This window comes from Megascapheus bottae, chromosome 18, assembly GCF_031878675.1.
Source record: "Megascapheus bottae isolate mThoBot1 chromosome 18, mThoBot2.hap1, whole genome shotgun sequence".
Classification (NCBI taxonomy): Eukaryota; Metazoa; Chordata; class Mammalia; order Rodentia; family Geomyidae; genus Megascapheus; species Megascapheus bottae.
This window is the reverse complement of record NC_143526.1, coordinates 30,197,675-30,221,003: the sequence shown is the minus strand read 5'-3', so window position 1 is coordinate 30,221,003 and position 23,329 is coordinate 30,197,675. Positions and strand designations below refer to the sequence as shown.

Genomic DNA, 23,329 nt, shown 5'->3' with positions numbered 1-23,329 from the left:
GGAGCTCCAGGCTGTCACTGCTGGTCGGGTCCGGTCGCCGAGTCCTGCGTGCCTCTCTCTGGTGCTATGGCCGCCCCGCCGCAGCTGCAGGCTCTGCTCCAGGCCGTCAACGCCTTGCTGCGCCAACGCCGCTACCATGCCGCCTTGGCCGTGGTTAAAGGCTTCCGAAACGGGGTTGTGTGAGTTAGGCTTCGGGGCCGGGCCGGGGATGATGGACGGGCCCGGCTGGGGCCGGCAGCGCGGGCTGGGGGCCGGCGCGGCGCCGGGTGCCCTTGAGCAGCCCCTGTGTGTCTGTGGGGCTCCGCGCCCACCATCTGCGCGCCGAGAGGGCCGAATTTTAGGGTCCGATCGCCTGCCCAGGGATCCCACTGCGCTGGTTTGGTTTGACTGCCTTCTATGCCAGCCAGCTCCTGACTCTCCCTCCTTCGGGTCCAGTGCACCATCTCTCTCTGGGCGCCCTTTAACCTAGTTGGCTGCGAAAGCCCGGTCTGCACGATGAGGAACTGGCCTCTGGCCTCTGGCAGGCAGGTAGATAACCTTCTTCAGTGGCTGCTAGGCACCGATTGATTTTGCGGGTGGACGCACCCCCTCCCTCTGCTCCCCAGCTCCTTCCTCCTTTTGTACTGGGGACTCCCAGAGATTGCTGGGCGCATTGATCTCCCCTCACCACACCTCTTCTGCAGGAGAGGCAGGAGAGGTGACCTCCGGCAGGTCGTTTTGTGAAGCGAGCTGGTTTTTCTGTGAACCCTGTGTTTCTCAAAAGCCACCATTTATCAAGGGCCTACTGTGCCAGAGCTGGCATGGAAACAGAACGAACCAAAGGTCTGTGTACTCCTGGCTTCCTGGTGGCAGCATGTTCACCTGGGCTGACCATGTGAGTGTGTATGTGTGTACTGGGGCCTAAACTCAGCGCCTGGGTACTGTCTCTTAGCTTTTTTGCTCAAAACTGGTGTTTTACCGTATGAGCCACAGCCCCACTTCCAGCGTTTTGTCAGCCTCCTGAGTAGCTAGGATTACAGGCATATGCCAACAACACCCAACCATCTCACTTAATCTTGAGCAAGTCATTCAGCCTCTCTGTGACCCACATTCTAGAAATGGGCACAGCACCTCACGCATGTATGTGTGTATATACATGTGTGTATTTAATATGTATTTGTCTATTTCTCTTGTTATAGTCACAGGTCTACCTGGCATGCTTACTTACCTTTTCAGGCTCCTGCTTATGTGTCATTTTCTCATTGACACCATTTCTGAGCTGCCCACCTATTTCCTTACTTCATTTGTTACTGTAGTGGCACTCGTCATCAAATACCGAATAGTTCACCTGTGGATCTTCTTTTTGTTTTGTGCTGATACTGGAGCTTGAACTCAGGGTGGCCTGCTCATGTTCAACTTTTTTGCTCAGAGCTGGTGCTCTGATACTATTTTTTTTTGTTTATCTTTGTAGTTGTTGTTTTTATTTTTATTTTTCGCCAGTTGTGGGGCTTGAACTCAGAGCCTGAGCACTATCATTGGACTTTTTTTTCAAAACTAGAGCTCTACCACTTGAGCCACAGCACCACTTCTGGCTTTTTTCAATGTATGTGGTACCAATGAATTGAACCCAGGTCTTCATGCATGCTAGGCAAGCACTCTACCACTCCTGGCCTCTCTAGTTAATTATTTTGCTGGTAATTGGAAATGAAATCCTTTCTGCTAGGTTTGAATCATGATCCTCCAGATTTCAGCCCCCTAATTTCAAGCATAAGCCTAGCTGTATCTTGTGGCTATTTTATTTATTTATTTATTCATTTATTTATTTATTTTGCCAGTCCTGGGGCTTGAACTCAGAGTATGGGTGCAGTTGAACCTTTTTGTGCTCAAGTAGCACACTACCACTTAAGCCTCAGTATCATGCCTTTTTCTAAGTAGTGTATTGGTGAAAAGACTCACAAACTTGATTTTTCTTTTCTTTTCTTTTTTTTCCAGTTCTGGGGCTTGAACTCAGGGCCTGAGCACTGTCCTTGGGCTTTTTTGAGCCACAGAATCACTTCTGGCTTTTTCTATGTATATGGTACCAAGGAATTGAAGCCCGGTCTTTGTGCATACAACTCAAGCACTCTTACCACTAGGCCAAACTCCTGGCCCCAAGAGTCCCACAAACTTTCCTGCCTGAGATGGCTTTGACTGTGATCCTCAGATCTCAGGCTACTGAGTAATAGCTAGGATTACAGTCGTGAGCCACTGGCTTATTTTTATTTTTTTATTTGTTTGTGTATGGATAGGGGTTACTGAGTCTTGAACTCAAGACCTGGTTTTCTCACTCATCTTTTTCACTCATAGGGCTATACCACTTGGAACCACACCTCCAGCTCTGGCTTCTTGGGCATTTGTTTTGTTTTCTGACTAGTCAGATAGAAATACGCATCTCTTGTATTTGTCTACCTGGGCTGACTTCCTGAGTTGCTAAGATTACAGACATGAACCAATTTCTTTCTTTCTTCCTTTCTTCTTGTTCTGGGTACCCAACTTCTTTTCCTTTTTTTTTTTTTTTTCTGTCAGTTTTGGGGCTTGAACTTGGCCTGGGCACTCTCCTTGAGCTCTTCTGCTCAATGCTACCACCCTAGCCCTTGAGCCTCAGCCCTGCTTCCCATTTTCTGGTGGTTAATTGGAGATAAAAGTCTCATGGACTTTAGTGCCCAGGCTGGCTTTGAACCATGGTCCTCAGATCTCAGTCTCCTGAGCAGCTAGGATTACAGGTGTGAGCCACCGCTCGCAGCTCATTTCTTCTTTTTTTTCTTGTGCTAGTCCTGGGGCTTGAATTCAGGGTTTGGGCACTGTCCCTGAGGCCTAGTGCTCTACCACTTGGGCCACAGCTTCACTTCTGGCTCTTTTATTGTTAGTCGGAGATGAGAATATCAGGGAATTTCCTGCTGAGGTTGGCTTTGAATCCCAGTCTTCAGATTTCAGTATACTGCATAGCTAGGATTATAGTTATGAACCACTGGACCCAGCTTCTATCTTTTTTTTTTTTTGGCCTGTTCTTTCATTGGGAGAATGTGTGAGTTTCATGAAGAGAGAAATTTTTACCAACTTAATCCGATTTTGGTGTATTCCTAGCACCTGTTACATAATAATAGATTCTCAAATACTTGTTGAACAAATTAAGTTGTGCAAATAGACATTTCCATTACCCTGATTTTTCAGATGACAAGATTGTAGTTCATAGAGTTACACCCATCATTCTTGGTTACATGCTCTGGGCAAGGTTGGAAGCAGGATTCAAACCCCAATGCCAGATTTTTGCTTCCAAGCACTCAGACCAGGTAGAAACTGGTTCCGGCCAGATCATAGGAGCCATTCCTTTTTTTTTTTTTTTTTTTTTTTGTACTGGTATTGGGGCTTGAACAGATCTTAAGCTCTTGCTTGGCTTGTTCACTCACTACTGGCATTCCTGTCCTTAAACTATGCTGCCATTTGTGTCTTTTTGCTGGTTTAGAGGTCAGAATCTCAAGAATTTATGTGTCCTGGATGGCTGTGAACCATTATTGGTGTGAACCACTGGTGCGCAGCTATGAACCACTTCTTTGATGTGATAGGGAGACCCTGAGACAACCCTGTTAGCCCCTTTGCCAGGATAGTCACAGAGCAGAGCAGGCGTGAACAGGACTCACACAGCCCCAGTGCCTGCAGATATTGCCCAATGTTGGCTTTGCATGCCTGTCCCCATTCCAGCTCTCTCTGTGTCCTCAGCATACCTTCTCAGCCAGGGTGAGCAGTTTTTAGAGTCAGGCCTTTGCGCTTTCATCAGAATGCTTTCATTTAAAAGCTGAATAAGGCGCTGGGAGTTTGGCCTACTGGTAGAGTGCTTGTCTTGCATGCACAAAGACCTGGGTTCAATTCCTCAGTACCACATACATAGAAAAAAAAAAAGCCGGAAGTGGTGCTGAGGCTCAAGTGGTAGAGTGCTAGCCTTGAGAAAGTCCAAGGACAGTGCTCAGGCCCTGAGCCCAGGCCAGGACTGGCAAAAAAAAAAAAAAAAAAATCTGAATAATTGGTCCCTGGAGTTTGGCCTAGTGGTAGAGTGCTTGCCTAGCATGTAGGAAGACCCAAGTTCAATTCCTTGGTACCACATACATAGGAAAACCAGAAGTGGTGCCGTGGTTCAAGTGGTAGAGTTTTAGCCTTGAGAAAGCCCAAGGACAGAGCTCAGGCCAGCCCTGAATTCAAGCCTCAGGGCTGGCAAAATAAATAAATAAAAGCTGAATGATCTTCATCTTTTCTGGCCTCAGCTTCCTCTTCTATAAAGTGGGAATAGTAAATACCCGTTCAGGTCAGGACAACTCTTAAGGCAGGGATCTCATTACTAGAAAGTGCCAAGATACGAGGGAGTAGGATGAACAACTGTCATGACAGAGCCAGGCATGGTGGCACAAGTCTATAATTCCAGCACCAGGGAGGCTGAGGCAGGAGGAGCTTGTGTTCCAGGCTTGTCTCTGGTATGTAGTGAGTCCCTGTCTTAGGAAGAAAATAAAATAAAATTTTAAAAAAGGATGGAGATATGGCTCAGTGGCAGAGCACTTGTGTAGCACTTGCAAAGGCACTGGGTTCCCTCCCCAGCACAATCAGTCAACAAATTATCATGGCACTGTGCATTGGTGGATCATGCCTGTCCTTGCTACTAGAGAGACCAGTGTCAGGCACTGGCTCCTCACGCCTGTAATCCTATCTGCTTAGGCGGCTGAAATCTGAGGATCAGAATTTGAAGCCAGTCTAAGCAGAAAAAATTCCATGCGGTTCTTATTTCCAATTCACCAGCAAAAGGTTGAAGAAGATGTATGGCTCAAGTAGTAGAGTACCAGCTTGAGTGAAAAAGACAGATTTGAGGATCATGATTTGAAGCCAACCCTGGGCAGACAAATCCAAAAGATTCTTAACTCCAATTTACCAGGAAAAAAAAAAGCCACAAGCAACTGGAGGCATGGCTCAAGTGGTAGAACAGTTGCAGTGAACAAACTTGAGGCCCTGGGTTCAAGCCCCAGTACCAGCACTAAAGAAAACTACAATAGCAGGCTGGGGAGGGGGGGGGGAACAGAATGCTTTTCAGAAGAGGCCATAGTGATAATTGTAAAACTGAGTTGAAAGGTGCCAGGGAGAGAAGGGCACCCGAGGCGATGACTTGAATAGAGGCCTGGCAGTAAAAGCGAATAGATTATGAGGCCCATGGCATGACTGAGATGTTTGAACTTTGTAACAATTTAACTCCCTTTGCTCTCCCTGCCCTAAATATTTCAGTGTGCCTGTCTAAAAATAATAGCATTCCCTATGTGGCTAGATTATGAATATATTCAGTAAATGAATAATAATTCGACAGTATAACTGTTGCTTTGCGAAAGGGTGGGCAAAGTGCCTGTGTTGTGTATAAAAGGAAGTGCCATTTAGCTGTGGACAGCCAGAGGAGGCAGAAGGCCATTCCCTGCAAAAGGGTTGTGGCTAGGAGGGTGCTGGAGGAGGACAGGTAGGTGGGGCTGGGCTGGGGAGTTGGGGACCCCCTGTTCCCTGCTGGGGGAGAGGTGATAAGGTATACAACATGTTCCTCAGAACCCAATACCAAGGTTTTGATTTTACCTTTGTTTGATGACACTGTCGTTTGAGTCAGGGCAAGCAAAGTTGTATTATAGTTCAGAATAAAACATGCCACAATCCTCAGCTCCCACAAAGTAACAAAATTTCTGGTGTTTAATTGGAGATAAAAGAGAGACCATGAGACTCTTATCTCCAAACAACCCTAGAAAACTGGAAGTAGAGCTGTGGCTCAAGGGTAGAGTGGTTGCCTTGAGCTGAAGAGCTCAGGGACAACACCCAGGCCCAGGGTTCAAGCCTCACGACTGGGAAAAAAAAAAAAGAGTCAGGGTGTTCAATCAAAAATAATGCAAGGGTTGGGATTGTGGCTTAGTGGTAGAGTGCTTGCCTAACATGTAGGAAGCCCTGGGTTCAATTCCTCAGTACCACATAAACAGGAAAAGCCTTGTGGCATTGTGGCATTGTGGTTCTAGTGGTAGAGTGCTAGCCTTGAGCAAAAGAAACTCAGGAACAGTGACCAGAGTTCAAGCCTCAGGACTAGCAATAATAATAATAATAATAGAATTGAGAAATGATCTTTTTTCTTGACTGTCAACAACTCTGAAGTAGAGAATACCTTTAATTGCTGAGTGACAGGAGAAGGATAGAAGGGGTGACTCTACAGAAATCACTGGGCACTTAGATGTACATGTTAAATTATAACCCCTTGTACAATCTCTTGAATTAAATTAAAATTTTAGCGGCTCAGGAAGCCTTTGTATAGGGCCTGGTCACCACTAGAAGATAATTGGTAAAGTGTGTAGAAGAACATTCCAAGCTGGCAGAAGGAACAGACAGTCCAAAGACCTGAAGACAGAACTTGATGGGACAGGAACTGCAGGGAGGCCATTGTGGTTAGAGCAGTTCTGGAGGTGCTAGTACCTAGCTAGAGATGGTTTTTCCATACATAAATTTTCCATCAGGCCGGGTACAGTGGCCTCCTAGCTACTCTGGAGGCTGAGATCTGAGGATCACGGATCAAAGCCAGCCCAAAGCCAGCCCCGCACTAAAGACTATGAGACTCATCTCCAATTAATCACTAGAAAAGCAGACGAGGTGCTGTTGCTCAATGGGTAGGGTGGTAGCCTTGAGATGAAGAGCTTAGTGACAGCACCCAGGCCCAGGGGTAGGGTGGTAGCCTTGAGATGAAAAGCTTAGGGACAGCACCCAGGCCCAGGGGTAGGGTGGTAGCCTTGAGGCTGAAGAGCTTAGAGACAGCACCCAGGCCAAGTTCAAGCCTCATGACCCACCAAAAAAAAAAAGCCTGAAGCTTAATGAAATTAAATGACAAGCCCAAGGCCACACTCCCAGGAATTGCTGAGCTTTGAATCCAGATTTAACAGGGGGCTAGCATTATTTCCCCTCCAGATGTGGTATTTGTATAAGGAGTGGGGAGTGAGGACAAGAGTTCAGAATAAGAGTCTAGATGGAGAGATGACAAAGTAATGCCATTCTAACCATATCCTTCTCTTTCTACAGCTATGGAGTAAAAATCCGGGCTCCTCATGCACTTGTCATGACACTTCTTTTCAAGAGTGGCAGGTGAGCACTGACTGGCTCTGTACACAGCTTACGTGGGAAGAGAATGTGCCAGCCCTTAGTGCCAGGATGGTGGTAGTAGCTTCCTAGCTAGGTCTCTTCTGTCCCCAGCCACACCTTCTAAAGTCCACCTTGGGCCCCATGTCTCTGACTCAACAATCCCTCAAGTTCCCCACTATCTTCTGCAAAAGCCCAACTTCTAGGTGTGGCTTTAAGGGTTTCTGCAGATGCTTCAGCTCAACTGTGCCAACCCTCTGTCGGTCTGTGCCACGCAGAGTTTGTCTCCGTTCTGTGTACGTACTGCCGCTGGTCACTTGCACATATTCATTCTTGTTCCACCCCTCCTAGAAGCAACATTCCTCTTCCTTCCTGGCCCTTACCCCAGGCCCCAGGGATCACCTTCTCAGGGAAGCTGTCTTTGATTTCTCCTTCTCTTAGCCATCTTGGACTTCCTTTGATCATCATCCCTCAGGCCGCTTCACTGTAGGTGCCTGTGGTCTTGTGTTGACGTTTACGAGATCCCTTAGCTCTGTTGAATGGATAGGGTCACAGACGCACCGCCTGTGAGCCAAGTTCCACTTGTAGAACTTCCTCCTTTGTTGTTTTGGACTCAAGGCCTGGATGCTATCACTGAGCTTTTTCCTCTCAAAGCTACAGTTCTACTACTTTAAGCCATAGCTCTACTTCCAGTTCTCTGATGGTTAAGTTGGAGTTAAGATTCTCACAGATTTTCCTGCCCAGGCTGGCTTCAAACCACAATCCTTAGATCTCAGCCTCCTGAGTAGCTAGAATTACAGATGTGATCCACTAAACCCCTGGCTCTCCTTCGTATTTTTATTTAATTAATTTAGTTTTGTTTGTTGTGGCTTGGTGCCCTCTGAATCTCTTTTAAAAATCAAAACCAGGCTGGGGCCGGGAGTTTGGCCTACTGGTAGAGTGCTTGCCTAGCATGCATGAAGACCCAGGTTCAATTCCTTGATACCACATACATAGAAAAAAGCCAGAAGTAGTGCTGAGGCTCAGGTGGTAGAGCTCTAGCCTTGAGAAAGTCCAAGGACAGTGCTCAGGCCCTGAGCTCAAGACCAGGATTGGCACCAAAAAAAAAAAAAAATCAAAACCAGGGGCTAGGAGTGTAGCCTAGTGGTATAGTGCTTGCCTAGCATGTATGAAGACCTGGGTTTGATTCCTCATTACCATGTACATAGAAAAGCCAGAAGTGGTGCTGTGGCTCTAGTGGTAGAGTGCTAGCCTTGAGGAAAAAGCCTAAGGACAGTGCTCAAGCCCTGAGTTCAAGCCCCAGGACTGGCAAAAAATATAAATAAATAAACATTTTGGCACCAGTGGCTCACACATATAATCCTAGCTACTCAGGAGTCTGAAATCTGAGGATCTTGATTCAAAACCAGTTCAGTCAGGAAAAGCCCATGCAAAAAGAAAAAACAATACTGGAAGTAGAGCTGTGGCTCAGATGGTAGAGTTGCTAGCCTTGAGCTCAGGAACAATGCCCAGGCCTAGGGTTCAAGCCCCACGACCAACAAAAAATAAGGGGAGGGAGGCAATTATAGTAGTAATCTGGGTCAGGCTTTTCCAGCTTTAGTTGAGAGAGAAGAGTTTGTCTTTTCTATAAGTAAACTAGGAATTGTTATAAGATTTTGAGTGGTGCAGTACCATCATTTGACTTCAAACTACAGTGTTGGTTTGGCTTGGATTTCGGTTTTGCATTAGGATCTCGCTTTCTGACTGAGGCTGCTCTGAAACTCCAATGATCCTCTTGCCTCAGCCACTTGAGCAGCTGAACAGCAGGTTTGCAGGGCTGTGTCTAACTCACTTGACGTTTCAACAGTGTGAGGATTAATAATTGGTTTCTCCAAATCTGTCCTCTCACTTTGGGGGGCCAGGCTAGCTTATAAAGTACAAGCACATGTACACTCGAGTGTTTCTCTCTCTTTCTCTCTCTCTCTCTCTCTCTCTCTCTCTCTCTCTCTCTCTCTCTCTCTCTCTCTCTCTCTCTCTCTCTCTCTCTCTCACACACACACACACACACACACACACACACAGGCACACACACACACACTGGCAGTCTTGGGGCTCATGTGTCCATGGGGTAAGAACCTGCTGTTTCTAGATGACAACACTCATTTTGCAGCATTTTGCAGGGTTTGTTTTTGTGTGTGTGCCAGTCCTGGGAACTGAACTCAGGGCCTGGGCAGTGTCTCTAAGCTTTTGTGCTCAGGGCTAGTGCTTTACCCCTTGAGCCCCAGCTCTATTTCTGGCTTTTTTGGTGATTAATTGGAGATAAGTGTCTCATGGACTTTTCTGCCTGAGCTAGCCTTGAACCTCTACCCTCAGTAGCTAGGATTATAGGCATGGTCCATAGGTACCCAACCAACCTCACAGGTTTTATAAGTCCCTTTATAAGCCCTTGAAACACTTGCTTGTACCATTCCTGCTCCTTCCTTGCTCTCTTTACTGCCCCCTAGTGATTCTTAAAAATGCAGCACCCCCATCCCCCACCCCAGGGCATGTGGCCGAGTGGTAGAGTGCTGTACACAGAAAAAGCCAGAAGTGGTGCTTTGGCTCAAGTGGTAGTGCGCTAGTCTTAAGGCCCAAAGTTCAAGCCTCATGACCGACAATAAAGAGCACACATTGAATTACCTTTCTTCAATCCTGACTGGAAGACAAAACCACCCCATACCTCCCACTGCCCCATATCTTCCCCCCAGATATTTTCTGGGTTCTCTGCATATAGCACAATGGCCTCTTTCCTCTGTTCCTTTATTCTCTACTTTCTGTCGCTTCTTAAGGGTTTTGCTCATGTCTGGAGTGTAATCACCCTGCCTGGTCACTTCATTGATTCCATCTTATCCTTTGGGCCCCAGAACCTCTCAGAGTCAGATTTCCAGATCCTGTACATAATAGGCACTCGTTCATTTATTCTCATGATCATTCCAAATATAAAATAAATAAATGCTAGCACTGTCTGGCCCTTAGTATGAAAGAACCATATCTAGACTATTCTTCAATTGGGCTGGAGCAGGGATAGGGGTAGGGGAGCTTCATAAAGAAACCCTTTAGTGTCAGGTAGTGGTAAGCACAAACAGGAGCAGGAGACAGCGTACATGACATTACTTTTATGTGGGCTGTCAGGGAATGGCCGTCTGAGGATTGAGTCAAAGCCTGAAGAACATGAAGGGTAGAAACCTAGGATTGAATGAGCTTAGGCCCCAAAGCTCCTTGCTTTATTCAGTTCATTGGAACTGCTGGGCCTGCACTCATGGAGGGCTCCCTGTGTTTATGCAGCTTCCAGGAGAAGCTGAGGACCATCCTGCAGTCTACCTACACCCACTCCAAGAACTTGGCCTGCTTTGTGTGCACTTATAAGAGTCTCTGTGCCCTGCAGACTCATGTGCAAGGCAAGACCTACCCGGTGCACTCTTTTCTAGCTGCCTTCGTTGGGGGACTTCTGGTGTTTGGAGACAACAATAGCATCAACAGCCAGGTAAAGATCCTCTCTGAGCCGGGGCCAGGTGAGGCCTCATGGTTTAGGTATAGAGTTAGAGGTAAGCTTTAAGATGAACTCTTGGCTGTCTTCCATGTCTGAGATTCCTGTGTGACCTTGGGAAAAATCACTCCCCCTTAGTTTCTCTGTGTTACTCTCTGTGGCATAGTGCCCAGACTCTGAGTTCAAATCCTAATACTGACACATACATGCATAGGCAAAACAAAAAGTAAAACAGAAACTCAGAATATACAATACTTCAACATTTTCATACTGATTGCAGATTGATTTCAGATATGTGAGCTTCTTCTGCTCAAAGTTAGCACTCTACCACTTGAGATACAGCACCATTTCTAGGTATGTTTTTCTGTTTATGTGGTACAGAGGAATCAAATCCAGGGCTTCTTGTGTGCTAGGTAAACAACCTGCCACTAAGCCACATTCCCAGCCCTGGCTTTATTTATTTATTTTGCTAGTTCTGGAGTTTGAACTCAGGGCCTGAGCACTGTCCTTAGGCTTTCTGAAGGCTAGAGCTTTACCGCTTGAGCCACAGCACCATTACCAGTTTTTTCTAGGTATATGGTACCAAGGAATCAAACCCAAGTCTTCGTGCATGCCAGGCAAGCACTCTACTACTAGGCCAAACTCCCAGCCCCAGCTTTATTTTAGTTTTAGATTTTATTAACATTGATTTTTTATATCATATTTCAAATGTCAAGTTTAACAAATAAGTATTCAAGAATGGGATCTCTCTATGCAATCACTGGTACATAAATTTAAGAATAAAATTAAACTGACAGTTTGTATGTCATAGATACATATTAATCTATATAACATTGTATCTACAGAGTATATATCCCATCATGCATTCTATGTCTATGTAGTTATATTTATATTTCCAAGACCATGTCCATAACCTTGGGTACCCAAATATTGAGTCATCTAATATCTACCTATCAAGGAGACCATGCGCCTTTTGTTTCTTTGGTCTTGACTTATCTCACTCGACATGATTTGTTCTAGTTTCACCCACTTCCCAGTGAATGCCATTATTTTATCTTGTCTGGTGGCTAGAAGAACTCCATTGTGTATATGTAGCACATTTTTTTATCCATTCATCTGTAGTAGGGCATCTGAGTTGTTTCCAGTGCTTGGCTATTGTGAATAGCAGCAATGAAGTTGGCTGTGCAGGTGTCCTTATTACCCTGGATTATGGTGCTCAGGGTAGATGCCCAGGAGTAGTACGGGTGGGTTGTAGAGGTCTATTTTTAGTTTTTTGAGAAATCTCCGAACTGCCTTCCCGAGTGGTTGTACTAATTTATATTCCCACCAGCAGTGCGATAGCGTTCCTTTTTCTCCACATCCCTGCCAGCACTTGTCGTTGCCCTGCATTTTTTTTTTTTTTTTTTTTGCCAGTCCTGGGCTTGAACTCAGGGCCTGAGCACTGTCCTTGGACTTTCTCAAGGCTAGAGCTCTACCACTTGATCCTCAGCACCACTTCCGGCTTTTTTCTATGTATGTGGTACCGAGGAATCGAATCCGGGTCTTCATGCATGCTAGGCAAGCACTTTAACCTCTAGGCCAAACTCCCGGCCCCCAGCCCTGCATTATTTTTTATGCTGATTCTAGAAACTTGAGCTCAGAACCTTGTGTATATTTTTTCTTGGCTTTTTTGCTCAAGGCTGGTGCTTTACCTCTTGAGCCATACTTCTACTTCTGGCTTTTTGCTGATTAATTGGAGATAAGAGTCTCAGATTTATTTCAGAAGCTAGATCTTAGCTTCTTTAGTATTACAGATTACAGACAGGAGCCACCAGTGTCAGCTATTTATTGGTAACTTTTTGTTTTAGGAGGGGAAGGGCTTTTCCCTTTTAGTACTAGGCATTTTTGGCACTTATTAGGCAAATGCATTGTTGCCACTGAGCATCTCAGCCCCCGGCTATTTAATTTTATTGATAATTTTATAGATGTACCGCAATGTGTTTATTTTTTAGTGGTACCGGGACTGGAACTCAGGGGCTCAAACTTACTCCACTTGCTTACGTGGCTAACACTCTATCACTTGAGCCATGCCTCCCCAGCCTTGCTTTTTGCTGATTATCTTAGAGACAGTGTCTCATAGATTTTTCTGCCTGGGCTAGCTAGCTTCTAACTACTATCCTCTAGAACAGACTCCTGAGTAGCAGGAGTATTTACACCTGGTCACAATTCACCCTTTGAAGGACATGTCTGAATTATTATTTAGGGTACTACAAGTATAACTTATTAGAATATTTTTTTTTGCCAGTTTTAGGCTTGAGCTCAGGGCCTGAGCACTGTCCTTGGACTTTCTCAAGGCTAGAGCTCTACCACTTGATCCTCAGCACCACTTCTGGGTTTTTTTCTATGTATGTGGTACCGAGGAATCGAACCCGGGTCTTTATGCATGCTAGGCAAGCACTTTAACCACTAGGCCAAACTCCCAGCCTAGAACATTTTTGTACAGGTGTTTATGTGATCATAAATCTTAATTGTTCTGGAAAGGTTGCCCTTGTTGCAATTGCTAGATTGTGTGGTTCAGTTTTAAGAGAAACTGTCAAAGTGGGAGGGAAGGCAGAACCTGCCAAATTTCCAATACAGTTGTACCATTTTACATTTCTACCAGGAATGTAGGAATGATCTCATTTCTCTGCCTCCTAGCCAACATGGCTTATTACATTTTTGTTTTTAGTCATTTTGATAGGCATATCTCATTGCGCTTCTACTTTGCATTAATAAGTACTTTGGTGAAATGTTTGCTCCAGATCTGTTGCTTACTCTCCTGAGTGGCCTTTACTTTCTCACTGTTAAATAAACTGCTAACAATAAAAGAAAAAAAGAAGAAATGACACCAGGTGCTAGTGGCTCATACCTGTAATCTTAGCTACTCAGGGGGCTGAGATCTGAGTATCAAAATCGGAAGCTAGTCCAGGCAGGGAAGTCTGTGAGACGGAGGCACCACTTCTGGCATTTTTCTATGTATGTGGTACTGAGGAATAGAACCCAGCAAGGCAAACACTCTACCACTAGGCCAAACTCCTAGCCCCTAGTTGCTGAGACTTTTATCTACAAGTAACCACCAGAAAACTGGAAGTAGCACTGCAACTTAAAGTGGTAGAATGCTAGCCTTGAGCTAGAGAGCTCAAAGACAAGAGTCCAGGCCCTGAGTTCAAGCCCCACAACCTATGAGGGAAAAAAATGTTTATTCCTTTTGTCTATTTCCTAATTAGAATATCTACTTTTTAAAAGAATTTATTAGCATTGATTTTTACATCATATTTCAAATGTCATGTTTAACAAGTATTCAAGAAGGGAATCTCTATATACAATCACTGGCACATAGATTTTTAGAACATAATTAAAATTAAGTTGAGGGTTTGTATATCATAGAGCATATCTACTTTTAATTACTGTTTTAAAAACATTTTCAGTCAGGCAGTGTCTCATGCCTGTAATCCTAGTTACTCAGGAGGCTGAGATCTGAGGATCACAGTTCAGAGCCAGTCAAGGCACTGTGAGACACTTATCTCCAATTAACTGCCAGAAAATGGGAAGTGGCGCTGTGGCTCAAGGGGTAGGGCAGTAGCCTGGAGCTGAAGAGCTCAGGGACAATGCCCAGACCCAGGGGTAGGGTGGTAGCCTTGCTCTGAAGAGCTCAGGGACAGCACCCAGGCCCAGAGTTCAAGCCCCATGACTGAAGGGCTGCCTGGGCTGGCTTTGAACCACAATCTTCAGATCTCGGCCTTCTGAGTAGCTAGGATTACAGGTGTGAGCCACAGATGCCTGACCTTCAAATCACCTTGCCCATTAACGGACACAAGGTAGCCCTGCACAGCAGTTGCTCCCATGGGTTGGACGGGGCAGGTGGAAGTGACTGTCCGCCCCAGTAATGCCCTTCCCTCGTTGCAGATCAACATGTACTTGACCTCACGCGTCCTCTTCGCCCTGTGCCGCCTGGCCGTGGAGAAGGGCTACATTCCAGAGGTCAAATGGAACGTGTTCTCCTTGCACACAGCAGTGATCTGGGGGCTGGTGCTGTGGCTCTTTGAATACCACCGGCCCACACTGCAGCCTTCCCTGCAGTCCTCCATGACCTACCTGTATGAGGACAGCAACGTGTGGCATGACATCTCAGACTTCCTCCTCTACAACAAGAGCCGCCCCTCCAAGTGACTGTGTCCCCAAGGTGCTTATGGGAACTCCTCCACCAGAACAACTTCCGGGCAGCTTCCAGTGGCTGCTCTAGGTCTGGCTCCATCAGTAATCCCTCCAGAGGATCCTGCCACCTCACAGTGAGGTCCTCACACTCCAATGTGTGTTAGCCTACGGGCCTGTGGGTTGGAGGCAAAACACTGATTTGCACATCCCATAGGTACTTTGGAATGGTGCAGTAAGTGGCTGGATCAGCCTGAGGACACTTAGCCTGAGTTTCCAGCCTCACTGCTGAGCTTTGTGAGACCAGGGCAAGTCTCATCTTCTCTGTGGCCCATTAGTTTAAAGGAAGACCCTAGAGTAGGGTCTCTTTCTGGTGGGTGCAAATCATTCTTCCACTATGCTTAGTATCAGGGCTCCTTGCTGGTGGGTAGTGGGTTGCAAATCCTTTTTTGTTTTTGTTTTTGTTTTTTTAATATTGTTTCTTGGAGAAGTTCTAGAGATCCACTGTCCCATAAAAATAACATGAGCCTGGGCTGGGAGTTTGGCCTAGTGGTAAAGTGCTTGCCTAGCATGCACGAAGACTCGGGTTCAATTCCTCAGTACCACATACATAGAAAAAGCCAGAAGTGGTGCTGTGGTTCAAGTGGTAGAGTGCTATCCTTGGAAAAAGCCCAAGAACAGTGTTCAATCCCTGAGCCCAAGCCCAGGACTGGCAAAAAAAAAAAAAAATCGATGAAATATTTTATATTTTTTTTTCTTGTCCTAAGTCATGGCACATAGAGCTGGTAGCTTTTTGCTAGCGCTCTTCTGTCCTCACACAAGAGCAGTGCACAGTGCAGACCTAAAGCTACACTGGGGGAGGCTTTTCACCTTTCAGAGCCCAAGTTTCTCAAAATTGAGAGTCATCAGGTGTACACAGCAAACCTGCATGACTACAGCTGCTGCCTTCTACCAATGGCTTTTTTTCTCTTTTTTTTTTGTCAGTCCTGGGCTTGAACTCAGGGCCTGAGCCCTGTCTTGGACTTTCTCAAGGCTAGAGCTCTACCACTTGAGCCTCAGCACCACTTCCGGCTTTTTCTAAGTATGTGGAACCAAGGAATCAAACCTGGATCTTCATGCATGCTAGGCAAGCACTCTACCACTAGGCCAAACTCCCAGCCCAGCTTTTTTTTTTTTTTTTTTGTCAGTCATGGGCTTGAACTCTGAGCATGGGTACCACAGGTGTGCTTCACTCAAGGCTAACACTCTAGCATTTTGGGCCACAGTGCCACTTCCAGTTTTCTGATGGTTCATTGGAGATAAAGAGTCTCACTGACTTTCCTGCCTTCAAATTGCAATCCTCAGATCACAGCTTCCTGAGTAGCTAAGATTTCAGGGTGGACCATCAGCTCCTGGCTCACATCTTAGTTTTTAAAATGACCTTGAAAGTATCTATCTTGATCTCCATTTTATAGATTTGGAAACCAAGGGTCAGAGAGAAGGAACTCATTTGGCCAAGGTAATATAACTAAATATGTTAGCCAAGATGGGCTTTAAACCCAAATCAGTCTGATTTCAAAGCCCTTGCTTTTTTTTGTTTGTTTGTTTCTTCAGTGCCTTACTTTAAATTTAGACACCTAAGCCATATATTGCAAATGTTAGCTGGTTATAGGAGTTGGCATTTGTGACAAACTCACATGCCTGCGTGAGCTTTCATTGGCATACATGGAAAAGTTCAGGGGTGCTCTGTAGCAAGAGAGGCACAATGAACTGGAGACAAAGTTACCAGTAGACTGTGTCTTGGGTGGAAGGAGAGCTTATTAAAATACAGGTTCTGACCCAGTGGGATTGGGCTGGATAGTACTCAAAGGTGACCCTGGTACTGCTGCTCTGAACCCCCACCTGAGTTATGAGGTAGTGGGAAATGGAGCCAACCATTACTAATTATCTCATGTGACCAGTCAGTCACAGAGTGGGGGATCATGGCTGTCACTCTGCCACTTGAGCCACCCCTCCAGTTCCAACTTTTTGCTGATTCATTGGAGATAAGAATCTCACATTTTCTGCCTGGGCTGGCTTCTTCAGACTGCAATCCTCAGATCTCAGTATCCTCAGCCACCAGTGGCTGGCTCACAGCGGGTTTTCAAGATCTTTTTTTCCCTCCTCCTTGAGATAGGGAAGAGAAGAGATCCGTTGTGGCCAGGATGGTTTTATAGCAGAGGGTGGGGGTACCCCACCCCTCTATTTTCTTTAGTGTACCAAGGCTGTGCACACCCGCAGCTTCTGTTGCTACCCCACATCTCTCTGCCTGAGGACTCTGTTGACCACCGTGCCTGCAGCAGGCCTTAGATGCTGGGAACAAACTTACCCAGAAGCAGCCTCAAGCAAGGGCTGAAAATGTGCCTGCAACCCTGGCCTGTGGGTAGGATAGCCCTGGGGACAGGCTCTGCTTTGGCTCCCTGAGCTGGGAGGGGCTTGATAATGTGTTCTCTTTCTGCCCTCCCTTCTTCCCTCTCTCCCTCCTCCTGTGGGGCCAGTGCATCTGGGACTGTGTAATGCACTTACTTCTCTTAGGGCTTTGCTGTTATGGGGTCTCAAAGGAAACTGGCCTATTTCCTTACCTACATGGTAGGCCTTCTAGCAGCCCACAGCTCATGGGGCCTGGGAGATTTAATGGTATGAGCTCACTGGAGAGAGTTCTCAATAAATGTGGCTGTCATTTCTGACATGGTATGCAGACATGGATGGAAGTGGGGTGCTAAGAGAGGAGGACACCCTGGTTTTAGTCGTCCTGTTCCCCCCTAGCTGAGGGTAAAACCTGGCCACTTGCCCTCCTGAACCCTTCCACCTCCCCCTCCCCCAAGTGCTGCAGGGCGGGTGGCAGTATCACCGCCCACTGTCTCTGCTCTCTAAGAATAGGCTTCCCTCACAGATGGCATCACTCTGGCTCCTGCCAGAGCATCTGGTGCCTCTGACTGCACACTGCAGGGAGGAAGCCATGGTGGTCCCCGCCAAGGAGCAGGGCTCTGCTTCGTTCAGCCCTGGGAAGGGCTCTACCCAGTGCCTTCCTTGCTGAACCTCCATTTTCTACAATCTGTAAAATGGGGATTTCCAAAGGGCCCTTGCCACTCCTAAACTGGCACTGTGGTTTATCCTGCACGTATTAAACACTTACTGCATTTGTATCAAGTCTTTTGACTTGTGAGACTGGAAAAAAAAAGGGGGGGAATGGTGTATGGCCTGGTGGTCATTCTCTCCTAGCCCTGGGATTGATTCCTTGGTACCACATGCACAGAAAAAACCAGAAGTGGTGCTGAGGCTCAAGTGGTAGAGCTCTCGCTTTGAGAAAGATCAATGGCAGTGCTCAAGCCCTGAGTTCAAGCCCAGGACTGGAAAAAAAAATTACACACATGTAGCACAAAACTCAAGCAGTATGAAAGTGCGTCAACAGGGAAAAATCAAGATCCCTTCTACTTCTTGGTGCATTTCTTCTGGAACATACCCCCCACACTGAAGTTCCATTGCCAGCACTTTGTGGACAACCTACATAGTTTCATAGGAGACAAGGCATTGCAGTGTCATCTCAGCACTGGCGTTTTCTCCTTGTCCTCTGTTTGTCCCCATTAGTTTTTGATGAATATATACTTTTTTTTTTTTTTGGTGGATCCTAGGGCTTGATCTCAGAGCCTGGGCACTATCCCTGAACCTCTTTGTACTTAAGATTCGTGCTCTACCACTTGAGTCACAGTGCCACTTCCAGCCTTTTCTGGAAGTTTACTGGAGACCAGAGCCTCATGGACTTTCCAGATGGGGCTGGCTTTGAACCTCAGATCTCAGCCTCCCGAGTAGCTGCGATGACAGGTGTGAGCCACCAGCACCGGGTGAGTGTGTCTGTCCCCTCACCCAGCTCCCGCTGTTGAGTGGTGTGGGCAGGTCTCTACCATGATCAGCGTAAGGTCCTGAGGGACCTTCTTCTAGTGTCCACCCCCTCGGAACTCCCAGTGAAGAGCAAGGACAAAGAGGAAGTGAATTTGGGGCCTTCTGCTGTTCTTCTCCCAAATTAGAGATGGTTAAGCCAGCCTGTGTGAACACGGTGATTCACTGGCTGACGAGCCACGAAGCTGCCTGTTGGAAGCTTGCCGGCCTTCCACATGTAGGCTCCAGAAGGCCTCCTGGAGATGGCAGTGCTTTTCCCAGTGGTCCTTTTAGCTATGGAGTGTATGAGGGCAGTCCAGGCTCTCGAGCTGCAGGCTTTGAACCTGATATCCTCCTAAACTGGAACACAGTGTGCCGTGCCACCTCCAGCCTGCCAAGCTCACCCACCACAAGCCGTGACCTCAGGCGGTTGCTTGCTTTGATGAGTTAGAAGATATTTATATAAAGAATTTTTTTTCTTCCCCTTGTTCCAGTTTCCCAAGGAGTATCTTACCTCTGACTTGCTCTCCTTGGCTTTTTTGCCCCCAAGGCTGTCATTCTACCATTTGAGCCAGACCTTCACGTCCATCTTTGTGCTGGTGAATTTGAAATATTCTGATGGACTTCTCTGCCTGGGCTGGCTTCAAACTATGATCCTCCAATATCAGTCTCCTGAATAGCTAGGATTATAGATGTGTACCACTGCTACCTGTCGGGAGTGATTTTTTAAAATTGTGATTAATAGGAGGGTTACATTATAATCACCAGATAGAAGGTGCATAACTTCACAAACATTGATACCCTTGCTTATGACATGGTCCCCATTTCCCTCCCATCCTTGGAGTGATTTTTTTTGGTTTTTATGCCAGTCCTGAGGCTTGAACTCGGGGCCTAGATACTCTCTCTGAGCTTTTCTGTTCAAGGCTAGTACTTGGCCAATGGCCAATTAAGCCATAGTTCCACTTTCAGCTTTTTGGTGGTTAATTGGAAATACGAGTCTTATGGACCTGCCAGCCTCCTGAGTAGCTAGGATTATAGGTGTGAGCCACACGGCTTTTAAGCCAAAAAAAATAAAAAAGCAACGTGCGATACCTCAAATAAGTAAATTCACAGAGATAGAAAATAAATTGGTATGAGAAACAGGAAGCTTCAGAGGGATATTAAGAAATGGTGTGTATGGGGCCGGGAGTTTGGCCTAGTGGTTAAAGTGCTTGCCTAGCATGCATGAAGACCCGGGTTCGATTCCTCGGTACCCCACATACATAGAAAAAAGCCAGAAGTGGTGCTGAGGCTCAAGTGGTAGAGCTCTAGCCTTGAGAAAGTCCAAGGACAGTGCTCAGGCCCTGAGCTCAAGCCCAGGACTGGCAAAAAAAAAAAAAAAAAAAAAAGAAATGGTGTGCGTGAAGCCGGGCGTGGTGGCTCATGCCTATAATCCTAGCTATTCAAGAGGCTGACATCTGAGGATCAAGGTTCAAAGCCATCCCTGGCACAAAAGGACCTGAGACTCTTATCTCCAGTTAACTTCTAGAAAACAGATGTGGGGCTTGGTTCAAGGGTAGGGTGGTAGCCTGAGCTGAAGAGCCTCAGGGGCAGTGTCCAGGCCGAGTTCAAGTCCCATGACCCACCCCCCGAAAAAAGAAAAGAAATGGTGTGTGTGTGTATACTTATACTGAGATTTGAACTCTGGCCTTGAGCTCTCACTTAACTTTTTTTTTTCCTACTGATGGCTGGCCATCCACCACATGAGCCACAGCTCCACTTCTAGATTTTCACTGGTAAATTAAAGTTTTGGGTTGTTTGTTTGTTTGTTTCTGGTGGGTTAATTGGAGATAAGAGTCTAACAGACTTTGGTGCCCGGGCTGGCTTTGAACTGTGATCCTCAGATCTCAGCCTCCTGAGTAGCTAGGATTACAGGCGTGAGCCACCAGTGCTCAGAAGAAGGAAAGGTTTTTTTTGTTTTGTCTTGTTTTGTTTTGTTTTTTGCCAGTCCTGGGCTTAAGGTCAGGGCCTGAGCACTGTCCTTGGATTTTTCTCAAGGCTAGAATTCTACCACTTGAGCCTCAGCACCACTTCTGGCTTTTTCTAAATATGTGGTACCAAGGAATCGAACCCGGATCTTCGTGCATGCGAGGCAAGCACTCTACCACTAGGCCAAACTCCCGGCCCAAGAAGGAAAGTTTTTATCTCACAGTTTTGTCTGCCTGGGATGTCTTCAAACCTCAGTTCTCACATCTCAGCCTTCTGAATAGTTAGTATTTTAGATGTGAGACACTGGCACCCAGATAGATAATGGTGATAGTTGCATAATTGCAATGTTAATTATAGACTTTCTTGCCTTAGCTGGCTTTGAACTGTGCTCCTCATATCTATCCTTGAGCAAAAGAGCGGGGGGGCGGGGGGGAGGAAAAGGGAGAACAAAAGAAAGAGAAAGAAAGAAAAAAAAAGAGAAAAGAAAACAAGATCTAAGATCTAGTGTCATGTCCAAAACTGCCATGATTTCAAAGAAATCACCATGACACATGTGGAGAGAACTATGTAAAGCTGTGGAGAAAGGGGTTTTCAGGCCAGGGATCCTAGCAGTGTACCTGAGCCCTGAGGTCAGCCAGCTTGGCTGAGACCAAAGGGCAGGGGCAGGGACTGCACTTGAGGCTTACTGGAAATGAAGCCCTAAGGCAGTCTAGGCCCATCAGGCTGGCCTGCTCATTCACACTCATTCTCACCTCTCTCCTCTCTCTGTCTCTCTCTCTCTGTCTCTGTCTCTCTCTCTCTCTCTGTCTCTCTCTCTCTCTCTCTCCTTCCCTCCCTCTCTCCCTCTTTCAGTCAATTATGGGTCATGGGGCTTGAATTCAGGCCTGGGCACTGTCCCTGAGCTCTTTTGCTCAAGGCTAGTGCAGTACCACTTTGAGCCACAGCTCCACTTCCATTTTTCTGGTGGTTAATTAGAAGTAAGAGTCTCACAGACTTTCATGCCTGGGCTAGCTTCGAACCAGGATCCTCAGGTCTCAGCCCCCTGAGTAGTTAGTTGTGAGCCATCAGCACCCAGTGGGATTTAAGTTTTTTAAAGCAAGATGGGCAGCTTTTGCCACACTTAAACAAGGGCTGATGATATGATGTAGATTAGACTCAGGGAAGCTCTGTTTGACTGCATGTGGGTGAGCATAGAGCCTTGTGGCCCAGGTGTGAGAACATGGTGGGCTGGAGAGTAGTGGATGTGGTGACAGCGGGCAGATATGCTTTGAAGAAAAGGGACAATGACCAAGGGTTCTGGAGGTTGGGCTAAAACCCCTAGGCCTTGCCCCCCCCACACACTAAGAAACATCCCCTGATTTTGCCCCTCCCCTGTGGCTCCTCTGTCCTTTCTGGGGCCAGCCGCCTGCTCACTGGGCCCCTGGCATGCCAGGCTTCCCAGCTGGCCTAGATTGTCGTTACTCCCCAGGGAGTCATGGGAACACACTCCCTTTGCCCCCTCCACCTCCCATCTTCCCAGACAGGGCCAGCTCCTAACAATGCCCCCTCAGCCAGCCAGTGGCCTGGACACAATGCCCCTGTTTCGGTTCATTGCCAGCTCTAGGAGGCCTGCTGGGTTTCCTGGCCTGCTTGGCACATATATAACTCCGGCTTCCAGCAGGGATTTTATTGTTATTTAAAAATAGGGGAGAGTGTTCTGGCTCCTCCTTTCTGAATATCTGAATATATTTTTAAAAAGTCTTTCCCAGTCCTCAGCCCTCCCCACTGCCCTTTCTTGACTGCATATGCATGTGCCTGTCAAATAAATGCAGGTCAGCAGGTGTCAGCAAGAAAGCAAGAAAATGAAAAGCCCTACCATCCACTGTGGCCAGCCTGGAATATGCTGGCGATACTGAAAGTCATGTGGATACCTGGGGACAGAACACTGCAGGCACTGTGATCCTGGATGTTTGGTTGTTTCTCTGTTTTGTTCATGCTGAGGATTGAACCCAAGAACTCAGATGTGCTGAATACTGAGCTGTGAGCCAGACCTAGCTCTACCCAGTACCTCATATGTGTTCACTGTAGCTTGTCACCTCCAAGATGCCATACAAGATTAGACTCACCCTCATTTTGAGCCCCAAAGGGGAAAAAAAAAGTGGGGCTTGGTGGGGGGAGGGGTGTGCCTTAGTAGTAGAGCACTTGTCTATCATGTAACAAGGCCTTGAGTTCCATCCTCTCTCTGGGAGGAATGCAGGCAGGCAGGAAGGAAGGAGGCAAGGCAGGCAGGCAGGCACGCAGGCAGGAAGGAAGGAGAAAAACTCACAAAAAAAAAAAAATGGACATTTGGGGCCTAGTGGTAGAGTGCTTGCCTAGCATGTATGAAGACCCAGGTTCGATTCCTCAGTACCACATACATAGAAAAAGCCAGAAGTGGTGCTGTGGCTCAAGTGGTAGAGCTCTAGCCTTGAGAAAATCCAAGGACAGTGCTCAGGCCCTGAGTTCAAGCCTCAGGACTGACAAAAATTTTTTTTTTAAATGGATATTCCCTAGGTGTTATATGCCTCAAATTCAGAGATGTTAAAATATAGAAAAGAAGCTGGATGCTTCCTGTAATCCTAGATACCCAGGAGGCGCTTTGTGCATGCTAGGCAAGTGCTCCACCACTAGGCC

The 23,329-nt window shown here is 46.6% G+C and overlaps 1 protein-coding gene across 1 annotated transcript; it reads left to right on the top strand.

Annotated features, from left to right (window-relative positions):
- The first annotated feature begins 12 nt into the window (after positions 1–12).
- On the top strand, positions 13–15,802 carry Pxmp4 (peroxisomal membrane protein 4). The gene is made up of 4 exons (XM_090352841.1): positions 13–179; positions 7,084–7,146; positions 10,444–10,642; positions 14,570–15,802. The coding sequence occupies exons 1-4, from the start codon at positions 67–69 to the stop codon at positions 14,831–14,833; spliced, it is 639 nt and encodes a 212-aa protein (XP_090208967.1). The 5' UTR covers positions 13–66; the 3' UTR covers positions 14,834–15,802.
- The last annotated feature ends 7,527 nt before the right edge of the window (positions 15,803–23,329 follow it).

What these genes read in the sequence shown, in the direction of transcription:
- Pxmp4 (XM_090352841.1), top strand. Translation starts at nt 67, where the DNA reads ATGGCCGCCCCGCCGCAGCTGCAGGCTCTGCTCCAGGCCGTCAACGCC. An exon ending in GGCTTCCGAAACGGGGTTGT is followed by an intron (nt 180 to 7,083) that starts GTGAGTTAGGCT and finishes CTCTTTCTACAG; the next exon opens with CTATGGAGTAAAAATCCGGG. An exon ending in CTTCTTTTCAAGAGTGGCAG is followed by an intron (nt 7,147 to 10,443) that starts GTGAGCACTGAC and finishes GTGTTTATGCAG; the next exon opens with CTTCCAGGAGAAGCTGAGGA.